The following is an 18,121-nucleotide window of genomic DNA, read 5'->3' on the forward strand; positions in this document are numbered from 1 at the left end:
ACTTTTATTCAAAGACAGTGCAAAAAAGATAAGCATCAGTTTATCATACCAAATTAGGGGGATGCGATTAACAACACTTGACTGCAGTTCTGGGCAGTGGAAAAAGAATCTCTGCTACAATAAAAAAGGCTCTTCTTACAGTAGAGTGCAATAATCCTCTGGAATAATGTAGAATAGAGAAGCTAGACCTTTTTCTTATCGTATGGCAGAAACTTACTTTCTGTTGGTACTTTGGAGTGTTCTCATGCTTTTGGAGAAAGTCTTTCTGTTGGGTTCTTAAATAAGTGTTGTCTTTTTACTGCTATTTTCCTTTTGTGGACAAACGTGATCAGATTTTCAACAAACGAGGTGCCATTAAGAAGGATTAAATGTCAGTGGTTTTGTACTGCTCTGCTAAACTTGAACTGCTGAATTATTCAACACTTGGTAGAATGAAGAAAACCATTTGAATTATTTATGTTTCAACAGAAGTAGTCCCCACCTTAGTACAAATGGGGTATCCTCTTTCTCAGGGAAGACCAGACCATCTGTAATTCAAGGTACAGTTGAAGTCCTAACCTCTTTAATGCAAGAGCTACAAAACAGTGGAAGGACTGATTCGGAACTTTGGAAAAACTGTGAGGTATCTAGTTTTGTTTTATTTGTGGAATCTTAAAAAATATAATTGTACATGTGCCTCTACTAAACTCTAAATTATTAGAGATTTATCTTCTAAAGAGCATGATACTTACTGCTAAAGTGGTCAAAAGTAGTAATTGGGGAACAGCACTGAACGAATACGAAAAAGATGATCAAAAGCATGTTTTGACAAATATCAGTCATTAGACATTAATTTATATTTTAAGTGTCAACTAAAATATTAGCTTTGTTCAGAGAAGGGAGAAGTCCAAATTTACTAATACTATTACTAATTCTAATGTTTTAAGTAACACATACAGAAGTGTTACCATTTTGAAAAACCTAAATCCTCTTTGAACTATTTATAAATTAAGGCTTTTGCTTAGTAATGTTTTATCCCATTTAGTTGTGATACATTGAGTTATATTGATTTTTCAGGTCAGTGGTTCTTTCTTTGGTCTACAGGTTAAATTGTGATATAAAAACGTAGCAGATAAAAGAATACATAATATGTAAATTTTGATTCACAGAATAATGCCCAAGTTAGATTTTTCCAAGGCTAGATTTGGTAATGCTTTATAGAAATGTATAAAACATTATTATTATTAAATTGTTTATTTAGGGGACAGTAGATTTTATTTTAAATGTTTATCATACTTTTAAAACCATTGTTTGTGTAATTGTCAAAATGTAAAATGGAATGGATGAATACCTGGTTTAAGAATTCAGTAGCAGCCACCCCTAATTGTAATTATTTGTATTCATTATCCATAATCACTGAAGTTATAAGACGACTGAGTATTGGGGCACCTGGGTGTCTAAGTCGGTTAAGGTCCAACATCGGTCTCAGTACAGAGCCCGCTTTGGATCCTCTGCCTCCCTTTCTCTCTTTCAAAAATAAATAAACATTAAAAAAAAAAAAAAAAAGAAAGAAAGAAAGAATGACTGAGTATTAATGCAAACTTTAAGAAAACTGAATTTTAAGTGTTTACAGTTTTTATGTTTTTTCCATGTAATAATCAGTCCGTGATAATGCAAGAGACCGGTAAAATGATGCAATTAAAAGTGAAATCTTTTGTGAAATATTTCCCCAAATATACTTACTCATTAGCTTATGAACCTGAATTAGTATGCTTTTAAAAAAATAAGGCATTGCTTTTCTGGCAAATTCATGTTTAGCTAGAAATTGTTGCTTTTAATACTTCGAAATCAGCATCTTTGAATCAGTATTTGTTTGTGAATCTAAGATACAGGTTTTTATAAGCCAGCATACCGACTAGCCACTAACACCTTAACATTTGAGCCTGTTTCTTTACACCCTTTCTTCTTCACCTGGGATATAATATTATTATTTTTATTATGTTTAATAATAACTAATTTTTGTAATGTAGACATGTAATTGATTATTCAGTGAATAGTTTCTTAAGATAGTTCTTTGACAGAATATGAAATCTCCTGGTCATTTCAGTAAAATTTCTCCAATTTATTAGTGTATTTTGTGGCAAACAAAACCAAAATATGATGTTTTAGTGTAGTATTGTAGGAAGAATGGGAGGGGTAAGGATTGTGCAAGCCTTATTCCTGACTATTTCCCCTGAATTTTCATGTTTTCACCTTCTTCTGGAATTGTAACATTTGTCTGATTTCTACCACTTGTAGTGTTATTAAAATATAAACCTTCCACAGAGCTCAGAGCTTTGGAGATCTGATTTCTTTAGAATTTCTTTCTAAAACCTCTTTCCTGGAATTCTTTTTTTTTTAATGTTTGTTATTTTATTTTTGAGAGAGAGAGTTGGGGAGGGGCAGAGAGAGAGAGAGACAGAGGATTTGAAGCAGGCTCCGCGCTAATGGCAGAAAGCACCATGCAGGACTCGAAGTCACAAACCTTGAGATCGTGACCTGAGCCGGAGTCGGATACTTAACCGACTGAGCCACCCAGGGGCCCCCATCTTTCCTGGAATTCTTAAGTTTATCACTGCTTAAACTTGAGAAGGTTATGTATTTTGATTCATGGGAAATAATTTTTTAACACATTTACATAGAAATACTTCAATATATTCTTAAGGACTTGCTATTGCTAATATTTCTGTGATGGTAAATTTTTAAAACACATTAGCTAATTTGTCTTAATTCATTATTTTAGCATTTTAACTATTTAGTGCTACTGATTACATATTTAAGAGTAATGGTTGTACAATGATTGTTGTTATTATGTGTACTGTTTATTGTGTGTCGATTTGCCAAGCAATATACTAGACACTTTTTTGTCAGTGGCGCTCAACCTTATTAGACCCAAAGCCCTCAATTTGTAATATTACAATTAAATTACTAATTTACAAATAAATTTTACAATTTCAAAAATAACATCAACTTATCTTGTCCTGAAATGAAGTTCACAGATATATCCTGCCTGTACCCACTCTAAAAACAATCATCCTCTTAACTGTGATATAAAGGAGGAATGACAGTTACTTATAGCATGATAACAGGTATTTCAGTATACACGTGCTCAGGCACATCCTACATTACAAGACCTAGTGAAGCATAGCCTGGTGTTTATACGTAGACTCATTGCGAAGGCAGTGGCTACAGACATGGACCGATACAGCTCTTCTGTATTGACAATCCAGAACTGCATTTGGTGACATGATTTTCTGAAACGGTGACCAATTTCGGATCAAGTTCTGAAGCAAACATAACATCTTTGTAGTTGGATTCCTGGACAATTTGGTGATTTGAAAGCTGTGCAAAATATATGTTATTTTTATAATATAAAGTGGACACAGGACAGTTTTTCGTTGTCGGGGACCATCCTGTGATTTGCATCCCTGGACTGCCCACAAAGTGCTGGTAGTGCTCTCCCTAGCTTTGTGACATCCATGACCTCACAGATTTTCAAAATCTAGTTCCCCCCCTTGAGATCACAGTTTTCACATCCATCATATTGGAATTTAAAATTTATCCTCCCAGCCACCTGGGAGGTGTTCCTCTTCCGATTTTATACTGCCCCCCCCCCCCCAATTTATAAATCAGTAAAGAGCATAAATGAAATATACTTGTTGAGGACCATACAGGTTGTTAGTGGAGAGCAGGGAGTCAGTCCTAGGATGTCAAAGCCAATGGAATATTTACTAGGCATACGATAGAAACCCCATTCAGGCTAATAGCATCAAAAACTGTACAGGGGAAAGCTTTAATTAGATGCCTAAGTCCTCCAACAGTATGTACAATGCAGATCATATAAATAATGTTGGTTAGAAATGAATAATAGTTCTTAATAATTATGTGAAAAATACTATTTGCTGCGTTTATAATGTTCTTAAATATGCTTATTGAAAATTAAAATATTATTTATAAAATTTGACTAGGGAGAACAGAATCTTCTCTACCAATTTATATCCAGAGCAAGCTCTATTCATTTGTATCCTAAATAAGAAAATGATAATAAGGATGTGGTTAACGTTGCGTGTCACATAAATATAAGGCCATTTTTTGGTTATTTTTTTGTTGTTGTTATGTAATTCCGTCATTATTGTAATTTAGTTTTTTGTGACTAGTAACTTTGTCAGATTAAAATAACCCCTAAAGTAGTGCTTAAGTTAGTATAACTTAATAAGAAAACTGTTCCCTGATTTATTTTTTGTTTTGATTAAGATACTTCATATTATAGGTAAGTTGAGAAGATAAGGAACTGAATTTGATGTAGCCTACCTTATCCTTATCAAGTTAGTTGATTTAGAATTAATACTTTCTATTAGCACTATTCTATTTTCTTTATTTTTATTTTTTTAATTTTTATTATTTGAGAGAGAAAAAGAGAGCATCCACCCAGTGTGGAGCCCAAAATGGGGCTCAGCGTGGGGCTCGATCTCACGACCGTGAGAGCATGGACCTAAGCAGAAATCAAGAGCTGGATGCTTAACTGACTGAGCCACTCAGGCGACCAGCACTGTTTTATTTATTTGTTTTTAAAAATGTTTATTTTTGATAGAGACAGCACGAGCAGGGGAGGGGCAGAGAGAGAGGGAGACACAGAATCCGAAGCAGGTTCCAGGCTCTGAGCTGTCAGCATGGAGCCCGATTCAGGGCTTGAATTCTCGGACTGTGAGATCATGACCTGAGTTGAAGTTGGACATTTAACAGACTGAGCCTGCCAGGCGCCCCAGCACTGTTTTATTTCAATCCTGGGGTTTTTTGCTTCCTTTGTTTTAATACAGTTATATAGTCTTCAACTTAATTCTGCTCTATTATAATTATAGAAACGGTTTTCAGTATTAATCTGAAGGACCTCTGAATTGTGTAGTCAGTAATACCAAGAAAAAAAATTCATCTTGAACTTGACCTTTTTTTTTTTTTTTTTTTTGATTAAACCACACCCAGTGTAAGGCTCAAACCCTTGTCCCTGAGCTCAAGAGTTGCATGCTTTACCGCCTGAGCCAGCCAGGTGCCCCTGAAATTCACATTTTTATACCCTCATTTAGACACTCTTTCCTTGGTATTGTGTCCTAGGTGCTGGAGGCAAACAGGTTAACAGTGAATAAATGAGATGCCCTCTTATTGTGGTAAACGCTCTGAAGGCAAAAACAGGATGACATTGAGAAAGAGAGCAACTGCAGGATGGTTTGGAAAAACTGTCTTTGAGAAGGTGGTCGTTAAGCTGAGATTGCAAGGGGCGGGGGGGGGGGGGGGGTGGGGGAAGGAAGCCATAAGAGCTGGAGAGAGAGCTTTCCAGGTAGCGGGTACAGTGAAGACAAAGCTTTCAAGGTGGAAGACCTTTTTGTCATGTTCAGGGACAAGGTAGAGGCCAGTGTGGCCGGTGTGCTTTGAGCACGGAATAGATAGGGATGAGATGAAGTTGGGAGGTGTGCATGGGCCGGGTCACTCCGGGGCCTGTGAGGAGTACAGGAGCGTAAAGATGGTGAATGGTTTTAAACAGGGAGGCTCTTTTCACGGTAGCTACTTACTGATATTGTATATTATTGTGTAGAGTCTCTTACTGTAAACCAGCCTTGAGACTGAATTTAGCTTCTGGAGATTTCCCCGAACCCTTTTCTGGCTTGTTTTGTAGTCTGATTATAAGAACACTTACTATACTCTTGAGTCAGCATGGATCAGAACCTCAGAATGAAGGGAGTCCTAGGCCAGTTCCACAGGTTTTCAGACTGATTTTTTAAATTCCTTTTTCAGCTGTGGCGCTGTAAAACACTTCAGCACCTGACTTGAAAAAGTTTTTTTTTTTTCCCCCACTTAAATCCCATGTAAATTAGGGGTTAAATTTCCATAATATCAAACTATCTCTTGTTTTAAGACGTGGGATTCTTTTTCCTAGGTACAAGTCATTGTTTAAGAAAATCACTAGCTGTTACAAAGAAAGGAAGAGAACTTAAGACAAATACGACGTATGACTGCCAGTTGTTGATGAATCAGAAACGATAGCAGATGACATGCCATTTGAAAAATAAGATTTACCCAGACCTTCAAATTTATCCAAACTACAGGTTACATATGAAAGGGGTGACCAAGCCTGTGCCTGTATTTTTACATTAAATACAGTTTTATAACTACTTAATTCAGCTTATAAATTTAAATTAAAATACATTTTAAAAAGGTCCTTTCCCACTGGAGGAATTTTTCTGTGAAATATTACATTGAAAATTATTTTTAACGAAAATATTTTATAACTTAATAGACCAGGTGGTTACAACTATTCAGTTTGGTGGAAAAACAATGCCAAGAGCAAATAGCCGCTCAGCAGGAGCAGTTCCACAACCAAATTCAAGTAAGTTGTTATTTGTATTGATTCTTTTTTGTACTGTAAGATTTGCAAGAAGAACCCGTTAATACTTTATATCAGTTTTGTTGATGAACTAGAAACATACCGTCTTTAGAGTAATAGCTCATATTTTTAAGCAATATTTTCATAGTATTTATAAAAAAATGCAATGTTTAGTATACTTATCAAATCTGTAACTTTGTTTTCAGCGTATACAGGAGGAGATAAAAAATTTAGTCAAGTTACAGACCAGTAATGCTTCCTGGGCTTCCTATGATACTTCTTTAAGTAAACAGTTATCTGCAGGAAGTCAAATGGGTTTTTTTTCTGAAAACAGTGAGAGAAATGAACCTATTATCAGTTATCCTAAGTCTGAAGAACCAGAAATGCAGCAAGAAACATCCACATCACAACCAGACTGCAATGTGGACAGTAGCTCAGTGAGCAGTGGGTATGGTACCTTTTGTGTCTCCGAATTAAATGCCTACAAATCTAAGGACCCTCGGGAGTTCATGGAGCACACGGAGGTTTCTGAGGGACAGTTTGGAGCATCTTTGGGGCAGATGGAGTCACTTGCAGAGGGTGTAAAAAACAAGAATTTTCGTATACATACCACTGAAGAGTTTTGTGCATCTTTAAAAGAAGATATTTCCATTTTTCCTGGTGAATTTGAACACAATTTTCTTGGTGAAAATAAGGTTTCAGAAGTATACAATGGAAAAACGAATAGGTAAGTAGAATTTCTCCAACATTTGAAGGGAGGTTTACTTGTTTATTACATTTAGAATCTAGTAAATCAAGCTCCTTTTAGAGTCTAAATGTATACATGTGCATGTAATTTGCAACCAAAAATTATACACAAGCATACTCAATTTTATGCTTTTTATATAGAAGAGGAAATTTTCTAAGTTTGATGATAAGTGTGGCTGAATGTTTGTAAAGCAAACAATCATTTAAAATTTGTCATTTACCCTAAATGTTGAGTTTTATATCTCTAAAATTCGTTCTCTAAAATCAGTGTTTAGCTATAGCAACACAGATCTTGTATACCTGTAAATACAGTCACTAGTCCTTGTAAACAAATAAGCTTTTGCTGTAGAGCTACATTGAGTATGTGAACAGGCCACTGTGGTGGTTTTGTTCTATTCCATGGCTACAGGCTAAATCCTTTATTAATCACCATTAGTCTTTGTGTTCGCTTTGCCTTTGGTAATAAGAAATTGTAAAAAGAAATGTAGGTGAATGGATAAAAATCCATTCTTTCTCTGCGGTTAGAAAAAGAACTCAAAGCATTTCCCATGGACACAATATTTATTAGTGTTTAGTTTTATGTGCAAAGGACAGCATCTAAAGAGAATAATTTTGTTTTCTCTTTCTGAATAGTAAGTCTGTAACGTCATGGGCACAAAAGCTGAAGCAGAACCAACCAAAGAGAGCACTTACAGAGGAGGGGTGTTCAAAATCTATGCAAGGAAATGAGCAAGCCAAGAAATCACCAGTTGAGAAAGTAGGTGATGAGTCACTTTATTGCTAATTATGGTGGAGTTTACCACGCGCTCGTCAACATAAGTTTTTTGCCCTTTCTTTGGTATTGTTAATTTGTTCCATTGACCTATCTTTCTCTGGGTGTCCCAGAGGATTGGAAACAATGATTTGCTCTGGGTACTGCTTTTTTAGTAGTCTGGAAATCAAAAATAATGAGGAATAAAGTACAATAGAAAATGAAAACCGTTTTGTAAAGGTCCTAATTCTCTTTGTGCTGCAACTGTTTACATTTAGCCAGAGAATAATCCATTTAACTTTTTTTTTTAACTCTCAAATAGGGGTGCCTGGGTGGCTCAGTCCTTTGAGCATCTGACTTGGCTCAGGTCATGATCTCATGGTTCATGAGTTCGAGCCCCACGTTGGGCTCTGTGCTGACAGCTCAGAGCCTGGAGCCTGCTTCGGATTCTGTGTCTCCCTCTCTCTCTGCCCCAACCCCTACTTGTGCTCTGTCTGTCTGTCTCTCTCAAAAATAAATAAGCATTAAAAGTTAAAAAAACTCTCACATAATTTATATTACTATTAAGTTGTAAGAAGTAGTACTGAATTTATAATCCAAATTGTAAGAGGTTAAATGTTTAAATTCTGTGTGGCCCTTTTACTAATCTAGCAGCTGCTTTCGTTAAAGAGGTGTAGATATTGAGTAGGTTTTAAACATCTTTGAAGTCCTTTTGGCTTAAATCGTCATAGAGTAATGTTTATTCTATGATACTGAATTGAAATTGCAAAATCACGTCTCTCTGCAAACTTGATACCTTTAGAAATTGGCCACTGTTTTTAATGTTTATTTTTTTAGAGAGAGAGAGAGTACGTGCACTGGCAGGGGAGGGGCAGAGAGAGAGAATCCCAAGCATTTTCTGTGCTGAGCGTAGAGCTAGACGCAGGACTTGAACTCATGAACCGTGAGATCATGACCTGAGCCAAAATTAAAAGTCAGATGCTTAATGGACTGAGCCACCCAGGCGCCCCTGGTCTTGATTGCTGTAAACATGGTCTTTCTATCATCCTGTGAAAAAGATTAAATAGAAGTCCTAAGAAGACAGTCCTTCAACCTTTATAAAGCACTATTCTCTTTTCTTGCCATAAGTTTTCTTCAGCCTGTGATATTTAGGCTTCTCAAGATCACCGTTCCAGTACCTATTCAGATTTGTGTTCAGGAGGGAAGTGAGGGTGATAAAGCTCCAGGGACCACTGGCCTCACCTGCAGGCGCCCTGTAGTACTGTATCTGTGGGTCTGTTCTTTTGAACTCACGTGCCATTGGGATGGTACATCTTTGGTGTGAGCGCATAAGAGTATTTAGAGACGGGGTGAAAGTTGCTTTTTCCATTGGAATAGGTTGGCAGAAAAAATGTTTTCATATATGCTAGTTTCTCTTCTGTTTTTACATTAAGTAAAACTCAGTCTTGGGGAGGCTAGCAAAAAACAAAAAAACGAACAGACAGACTAGTCTTTTGGAGACTTACTCACCGCTGATAAACTTTGGGTCTTTGGTATATACCTCGGTGGATACAGTCGTTTTCTTTTCTTTTCTTTTCTTTCTTTCTTTCTTTCTTTCTTTCTTTCTTTCTTTCTTTCTTTCTTTCTTTCTTTTTAACGTTTTTATTTATTTTTGAGACAGAGAGAGACAGAGCATGAGCAGGGGAGGGGCAGAGACACAGAATCTGAAGTAGGCTCCAGGCTCTGAGCTGTCAGCACAGAGCCCAATGCGGGGCTCGAACTCACGGAGTGTGAGATCATGACCTGAGCTGAAGTCAGACACTTAACCAACTGAGCCACCCAGGCGGCCCTATAAATACGTTTTCATTCTGAACTCATTAAGGAACACCAGCTCCCAGTGTTCTTCCAGCTCCACAGAACCAAAATAAACTTGTGTAAACACACAGGAAAAGAAAATCCTTCACGGTTAATTCCTATCATTTTGTATTCTTGTAATCACAGGGAAAACTGGACTTTCGTAGTTCTTCCTGAACCCTCTGAGGCTTTCTCTGTGCCTTGGTTTGATACCTGGCTCTCTTTCCTTGGGTCAGTAGTTTGTGCCTAATGATTTTTATCCACCGACTAATGGTTTTCTTTCTTGCATTGCAGCCTAATTTCACTGCTGCTAAGCACCCTCATGCTTTTTACCTCAATAAACCAGATGAGAGTCCAAATTCTTGGATGTCTGATTCAGGAACAGGTATGAGACCTGTTGTTTTGTTTTGTTTCGTTTTGTTTTGATAACAACTTGTCTGCATTTCTCACGGGATGTTAATTCTATCCAGTGTATTAGCGTGCTTTCTGTAAATGTGTTCTGTTGTGCCTCTGTTAACTATAACTTCCTTACTTGCATTAGTGTTACAGATTCTGTAAAGATAGATGGGAAAAATACTTTTGCAGTTGTTTCAAACAGCTGCAAAAGCCATCTCAGCATTTTTCAGATGCTCCAGAATGAATTAAGACATTCAAACCCTTTATGAGTCATTCTTTACTCTCCATGGTAAGCTTATTCTAGTTTTAATGACTGAACATACTGATTCCCTACCCTACCCTCCACAATCCCACATCCAGTTTGTCAGGATAAATTAGCTTTGCCTGATGAAAATTGCCAGAATTCAACCACTGTCATGCTGTCACCCTAATAGAGTCCCCATCACCTGTCACCTGAGTTCCTGCAACTTCCTGCCCAGCATCCATGCCCTCACCCTTGCACCCTTCCATCCGTTCTCCACACAGTAGCCTAAACAGTCCTTCTCTAAGATGGGTCAGATCATGTGACTCCTCTGCTCAAAACCCTTCTATGTTCTTTCCCTCAGAGTAACAGCCAGAGTCGTATAGGTGCCCGTAGGCTCAGCAAGATCTAGCCTTGTTCTGTTTGATCTCATTTTCTGCTGCTCCCTTTCTCTGCTTCAGCAGAGAGGCTGTTTGCTTAAATGTGCCAGATAGGTTCTCATTTTAGGGCTTTTGCTTTGCTGCTTCCTATATTTGAAATGTTCTCTCCACCCGTTATATAGGGGATCTCCCTCATATGTGGCTAAAATGGCTAACATTATCTTGTTACCTTGCAGCAAGCCAACCCTGAGCACCCGTCCACACACGCTACATATATTCCCTTTTACCTGATTTTTAAGTCTTACCATTTGGTGTTTACTGCCTTCTAACCTCCTGTGTATACGTTGTGATTTATTTACTGTTCATTTCTCACATTTTCTGCTCCCCAGCCTGGCACGGTAAACACTCAGTATGTATTTGAATCACTGAATTATTATTCTTATTAATTTTTAAAGTTTGTTTATTTTGAGAGAGCACATGAGCGTGTGCACAAGTGGGGGATGGGCAGCGAGAGAGGGAGACAGAATCCCAAGCTGGTTCTCTGCTGTCAGTGCAGAGCCCAACGTGGGGCTTGAGCTCACGAATCGGGAGATCATGACCTGAGCAGAGATCAAGAGTTAGACTCTTAACCTACTCAGCCACCCAGGTGCCCCTGACCCATTGAATTCTTTATATTGTTTCTATCTAAGTCTGTGCTATTCATAAAGAATTTTTTTCTTTTTTAAGAAATACATTTTAGATTGTAGTAGTTTATCTTGACTTTAAAAACATTTTTAAAAATAGTCTCTACACCCAGCGTGGGGTTTGAACTCACGACCCCGAGATCAAGAGTTGCACTCTTCTCCAACTGAGCCAGCAGGCACCCCACATCTTGACTTTTAATAATATATTTCATTTTTAAATATTTCGATCATCAAATTAGAACTCTTCCATGGGAAGGCATTTAAGAGATTCTTGTTCCATTAAAATTCAATTTCCTGTATCCAGATAGCCAAAAACTAGTTACTTCTTGTATTTAATTTTCTGTAGATAGAAGTAAGTTATTCTAGAAAGCACTTTTCTCTTTTCTCAGTCTTCTCTTCTGTGTATTTGTGCACAACAGGCCTGACTTACTGGAAGCTGGAGGAGAAGGACATGTATCACTCTTTGCCTGAGACTTTAGAGAAGGCATTTGAACCGTCCTCTGGAGATAGGTCACCAGGCCAGGTGATTTAAAAACACATTGTGTGTATGTTTGTGTCACACAATTATAGTTCAGAGCTCCATTTCATTATAAACGTTGTATTTTTCCAATTATTCGTTTAATGTTTTATTTATCCTTGAGAGAGGGAGAGACAGAGCGTCAGCAGGGGAGGGAAAGAGCAAAAGAGGGACACAGAATCCGAAGCAGGCTCCAGGCTCCGAGCTGTCAGCACAGAGTCCAACGCGGTACTCGAACTCACAAGCTGCGAGATCTTGACCTGAGCCGAAGTCAGACACTAACCAACCGAGCCACCCAGGCTCCCCAAAAGAAGCGTGGGCTTTAAATTGTACTTGCTTTCAAATGTAATCTCTCATTTTTTGCCAATGTGATCATAGGAAGGTTACTTAAAAATGGAATTTAAAATGCCCAGCTAATGTGTCGTAAAATTAAATGAGATGATTTTGTGCCTACTGTGCTAAACGTAGTAGGTCTGCAGATAACAGCTTCCGCTGTTCCTACACCTGGTTTTGATTCTCTGTCTTATTCCGCCCTCCTGCTAATCCATTTGTGCCAATAATGCTGAGCATTTTAATTTGCTGTCGTCATTTTCTTTGAGCATGAAATGTAAATATTTTCTTTACTTCAGCACGGTGAAATCAAACTACCCAGCATGTGTACATTCAGGTGATGAGAAAGGTTGGGGAAAAGGAGTGATTACAACGAAGGTAACCAGGAGAGCTATAAGCATGAGTAATAGGCATTGGTAGGGGCAGTGGGGATACAGCGTATGTGTAGACAGCAGAGTCCCAAAGAGGGGTACAAACCAGCATCCCATCCTTCAGGAAGGGAGCAAAAGAGACAGATAAATGCAGGGAAAGGAAGGCTGGGGAGTGAGATTGTGAGGGGCTGGAAGCCTCAGTGGGCTTTGTGATTACAGAGCTCACTGTGTGTGACGTGATCAGCACCATCAGTGAGTGAATACTGTATTTTGGTGATTCTAAGATACTGTCAATTTTAAAACTTCCTATTTCGTAGTCTAACAAAATTATTCTAGGGGTGCCTGGGTAGCTCAGTTTGTTGGGCCTCCGACTCTTGGTTTTGGCTCGGGTCGTGATCTCGTTGTTCGTGAGCTGGAGCCCCACTTCGGGCTCTGTGCTCACAGCTCAGAGCCTGCTTGGGATTCTCTCTCTCTCTCTCTCTCTCTCTCTCTCTCCCTCCCTCTCCCTCCCTCTGTCCCTCTATCCTTCCCTTGCCCGCTTGCTCGCTCTCCCCCCCCTCAAAAATAAGTAAATAAACTTAAAAAATTATTCTAACAAAAATAAAAAGCAGTGTATATCAGTGCTTTCTTACCACTTAGAATTTATATTTTATTCTTAATGAAAGATCTTGTAACTGAACCTTGATTTTTGTCATATAACTCTTATACATACTTAAAAAGGACGATATAAGTGAAATAAATTTGTTAAAACCTCTTCACCTACAGAGGCTTATGCTCTCTTTTCAACTCAGTGTTCGTTTCTGTGTTTTTCCACGTACTGTTTTCCTTGAGCCATCAAGAGCTTTGGGGATTGGCAAAGATGAGAGGCCTTGGTGCTGAGTTTTTACCTGGCCTAGTAGTTCTGTAGATCTGGCCTACTTTTGGCACCCAGATGGGGAATGCTGCTAACCATCTATGATTCACTGTCCCTTAAATACTGGTTCTCAGGGTTTCTGGTGTAGGCTCTAGGATTTTTTTTCTAACTGCTGACACCTGTTCGGCCAATTTGGATGTCTTCTATGTGTGCTTATGAGCAGACAATGACAATTATATCACAATTGCTACTTGACCAAAAGCAATGTTAAGATGCCGTTAATTACAAGAGGCATCCTCACTTCTGAGATGTTAAAATATAGTGATCATAGAAGTGGAAATGGTGAAGAATGGTTCGTTATGCTACCACGACCTCTAAATAGAGTAATTCCAGCAGCTCTGCCTGGGGGTGCTCCACCAGGTTTGGGGCATCACCAGGCAGGGATTCCTCAGGCTCGAGGCCATTTCCTGAGTGCTCTGCTTGTTACAAACTTTCAGCTTGAAAGGGTTTTTTAGGTTGTTGGTGTATAAAAAGTAAAATTCCAGGGGCTCCTGGGTGGCTCAGTCAGTTGGCCGTCCGACTTTGGCTCAGGTCATGATCTCCCAGTTCATAAGTTCGAGCCCTGCATTGGGGCTCTGTGCTGACAGCTTGGAGCCTGGAGCCTGCTTTGGATTCTGTGTCTCCCTCTCTCTCTGCCCCTCTCCTGCTCTCTCTCTCTCTCTCTCTGTCTCTCTCTCAAAAATAAGTAAACATTAAAAAAAATTTCAATTAAAAGTAAAATTCCAATTACAGAAATTGTGGTAAATTTTAAGGGCTCACATTCAGAAAATTAATGTTTTTAATGCACACGTAAAAAGTTCGATTGTCCTATTCCCAAGCTAGTTACAGGGTTTGTTAAAACATGTTAATGCATGGTAATCTGCAGCCTGTGTAGGGTCTGGAAATGGGACACATATTTAAAGCTATATGTGAATATATTCTTTGAGTACTTTCAATATATCTCTTGCTGAATCTATAATCTCATTTAAAACAGTTTAAATTTGAGACCCAGGTTAAATGATACCCCAGCATGCCCTACAGTAGGTCCCACTTTGAAATAATTTGAGGCTGAGGTTTTAAATTTGGAGGTTTAGATCTCTTTGCAACATTTCCAGCATGACAAAGCCCTGATTTCAAGCTGTAGGAATTAGGGTCGTATGTTCTTATCTTATTAATTTAAAAAGGGGCTTGTTTCCATTGGGTAACTTCTTTCTTAACACTTTTTCTTGGTCTGTGAACTCTTAAAAAATTAGGAAAATAACTACACAGATAAGGAATTTCATCTCTGTATACCTGTCTCCCTGAGTCACATGATGTTAATCTAGCCAAAAGTCTTCTTAATCCTGCTTCACTCTTTTCATCATGAAGTCTTTTCATACCTCAAAACTTGGTTTTTATCTTGAGTACGGGGGACTACCAAGGTTTTTTATTCTTTGGAAGTATTCTGAGGCTATTAAATAACTTAGGTTCAGATTATCACCTTAATATTTATTATTAGGGGATATCATTTTTTTTTTCATTCTGAGGGAGACTCATAATTAATGGGTAATGACATCTAAACTTGTTTTATAAGTCTGACACTCCAGAGTCTCAGTTCATTTAAATTCTTTCAGAAATCTTTTTGTGGTGCTGATCTTGTGTCAGTGATTTTTTTCCATCATTGATAATACCACTTAAATAATTTTGTTTCATATCTTTAAGTCTAATACTAGTAATGAGATGAAGCTACCATCACTGAAGGATATTTATCATAAAAAACAAAGGGAAAACAAGCAGTTACCTGAGAGGAATCTCACTTCTGCTTCCAACCCAAATCATCCGCCAGAGGTAAAGTTGGCAACACCCTGCTGAATGAAAATGAAAGATGCTTCATGACTCTTAACTTTTATCTCAAGCTTTATTTTCCGTAGGAGATCTAAAGCCTACTCCCTTAAAAACAAACACTGAGTGCCGAGGGCAAAATCTTACTGTTGTCTGTCTTAATTTCTAGGTACTGACTCTGGATCCAACGTTACACATGAAGCCACATCAGATTTCAGGAATTCAGCCGCAAGGCTTTTTGAATGCCCTTGATGACAGAATGTCCTTTTCACCAGACTCTGTTCTAGACCCCAGTATGTCTAGTCACTCTGATATAGACTCATTTTCACAAGCAAGTAATATCGCTTCTCAGTCATCTGGATTCCTCAAGTATCCTTCAAACACAAAAGCTTCACCAGTGGACTCTTGGCAAAATCATGGCTTCCCAAACGAAAGTAGGAGCAGTTCCACGTTTCCTTCGGTGGCTACTACTGCTAGTAATGACATCTCGGTCAACACTGTAGATGAAGAAAACACGGTCGTGGTAACTTCAGCCTCAGCCAGTCAGTCCCAGCTTCCAGGGACAGCCAACAGCGTCCCAGAATGCATTTCGCTGACTCCTCTGGAAGATCCTGTAATACTGTCAAAGTATGTGTTTCAGCGCGTGGCTTGTAATGTTAATAGCTTTTCTTTGATGTCTGCTTGAATTATGAAAATGATTTTTATTGACCTTCACTAATGTGTAAAATCTTAAAAAAAGAGACGCGGAACTTTTAAAGTAGGGCATCTAAATATCCGCGTCTTTGTTTTTTTTACTTAATTAGTTGTTAACTTGTGTATTGATCTGTTACGTTTTGTGTGAGTGTGCAGAGGAAGAAGGCTGTAGTTTTGCTTTTGAGAAAGATTGTATTCTTAGTTTCTCTTGTGGGGTAGAGTGAGGAAATGCTTTCCTTTTTTTTTTTTTTTTTTTTTTTTTCATTTTTTTTTTTTTTTTTCAACGTTTATTTATTTTTGGGACAGAGAGAGACAGAGCATGAACGGGGGAGGGGCAGAGAGAGAGGGAGACACAGAATCAGAAACAGGCTCCAGGCTCTGAGCCATCAGCCCAGAGCCTGACGCGGGGCTCGAACTCACGGACCGCGAGATCGTGACCTGGCTGAAGTCGGACGCTTAACCGACTGCGCCACCCAGGCGCCCCAATGCTTTCCTAACAAGTTGTTTTGCCCTCACCAACAGGATTCGGCAGAACCTGAAGGAGAAGCACGCTCGACACGTAGCCGATCTTCGAGCTTATTATGAGTCAGAAATAAATAGTTTGAAACAGAAACTGGAGGCAAAGGAGATTTCTGCAGTTGAAGATTGGAAGAAAACCAATCAAATTCTTGCAGACAGGTAAAGCTTATAATTCAACTCTAAAGTTAGTGTTTCTCCAACTTGGAAATGTTATTTTTTCCTAAGTATATTTAATTGTGATAAAACATTTTACAAAGATGTGCGTTAGATTTGAAATTTTTAACAGAGACCTGTTTGCCTAAGGAATTATTTTCACAGATCGAAACCAACCTCGTGTAGCACACTAATAGCTGACGTGAGAACATTTGTTTCACACGGACAGAATACTGGAACAGTTGAGCAGATACCCTGTATGTAAAGGAACGTCATTTATGAGTGGATTAGTATTGTGTACAGATTTTCTCAGAAGTCTCTAACATCCTCTAGCAGTTCTCAACCTGCTTTGAAACTCAGAGACATGTAACTTAAATCCAGACACTCCTGAACCTGTGTAAGCAATTATCCTGTACAAACAAGTAACCAACATGGAAACACAGGGGCAGTTATGTTAAGGATACCTGTATACCTGTTTTAGGGAGAGAATCAGTAACAAAATTTGATGCCTTTGCTAGTGTTAATAACAGCATACTTGGAACATACTTTACATTTAAATGGGATTTAAACAGATTGAAAGCTGGGGCGGGGGGGGGGGGGTGGTGCGGGAGGGGGGACCTGGGTGGCTCAGTCTATTAAGTGTCTGATTCTTTTTTTTGTTTTTTAAATGTTTATTTGTTTTTGAGAGAGAGGGGGAGTAGAGCAGAGGGGCAGAGAGAGAGGGGAACAGAGGACCCAAAGTGGGCTCTGAGCAGAGAGCCCGATGCAGAGCTTGAACTCCCAAACCGTGAGATCATGACCAGACGCTTAACCAACTGAGCCACCTTTAAAAATTTTTTTTAATTTGGGGCGCCTGGGTGGCTCAGTTGGTTGAACGACCGACTTCGGCTCAGGTCATGATCTCATGGTTTGTGAGTTCGAGCCCCGCTTGGGCTCTGTGCTGACAGCTCAGAGCCTGGAGCCTGCTTCGGATTCTATGTCTCCCTCTCTCTCTGCCCCTCCCCTGCTCATGCTGTGTCTCGCTCTGTCTCAGAAATAAATAAACATTAAAAAAAATTAAAAAATTTTTTTAAAATTTATTTTGAGAGAGAGAGAGAGAAGGAGCAGGGGAGGAGAAGAGAGAGAGGGAGACAGAATCCCATGCAAGCTCTGTGCTGTCAGTGCACTTAACTGAGCTGACCAGGCGCTCCAAGTGTCCAACTCTTGATTTTCGCTCAGGTCATGATCTCACAGTTTGTGAGACTGAGCCCCACGTTGGACTCTGCGCTGACAGTGCAGAGACTGCTTGAAATTCTCTCTTTCCTTCTCTCTCTCTCTCTCTCTGCCCCACCCCTGTTTGCGCTCGCTCTCTCTCTCTCTCTCTCAAAAATAAATAAATATTAAAAAAAAAAACTCAGGTC

General features: G+C 38.8%; 1 protein-coding gene across 10 annotated transcripts in view; it reads left to right on the forward strand.

Annotated features, from left to right (window-relative positions):
• The window catches only part of MPHOSPH9 (M-phase phosphoprotein 9), a 58,684-nt gene that overhangs the window by 5,025 nt on the left and 35,538 nt on the right, over positions 1–18,121 (forward strand). For 4 of the 10 annotated variants that reach the window (XR_006707802.1, XM_045459077.1, XM_045459083.1 and 1 more), the window contains exons 3-11: positions 469–622; positions 6,308–6,397; positions 6,601–7,121; positions 7,775–7,898; positions 10,020–10,110; positions 11,845–11,948; positions 15,237–15,362; positions 15,526–15,983; positions 16,572–16,727. Coding sequence is in view for 9 of the 10 variants with exons in the window: in XM_045459077.1 (XP_045315033.1) it covers positions 469–622; positions 6,308–6,397; positions 6,601–7,121; positions 7,775–7,898; positions 10,020–10,110; positions 11,845–11,948; positions 15,237–15,362; positions 15,526–15,983; positions 16,572–16,727 (1,824 nt within the window). In the remaining variant the exon portion in view is untranslated. The remainder of the gene's footprint in view (positions 1–468; positions 623–6,307; positions 6,398–6,600; positions 7,122–7,774; positions 7,899–10,019; positions 10,111–11,844; positions 11,949–15,236; positions 15,363–15,525; positions 15,984–16,571; positions 16,728–18,121) is intronic. The other 6 variants (XM_045459080.1, XM_045459081.1, XM_045459084.1 and 3 more) reach the window with 4 other exon arrangements.

This window comes from Leopardus geoffroyi, chromosome D3, assembly GCF_018350155.1.
Source record: "Leopardus geoffroyi isolate Oge1 chromosome D3, O.geoffroyi_Oge1_pat1.0, whole genome shotgun sequence".
Classification (NCBI taxonomy): domain Eukaryota; kingdom Metazoa; phylum Chordata; class Mammalia; order Carnivora; family Felidae; genus Leopardus; species Leopardus geoffroyi.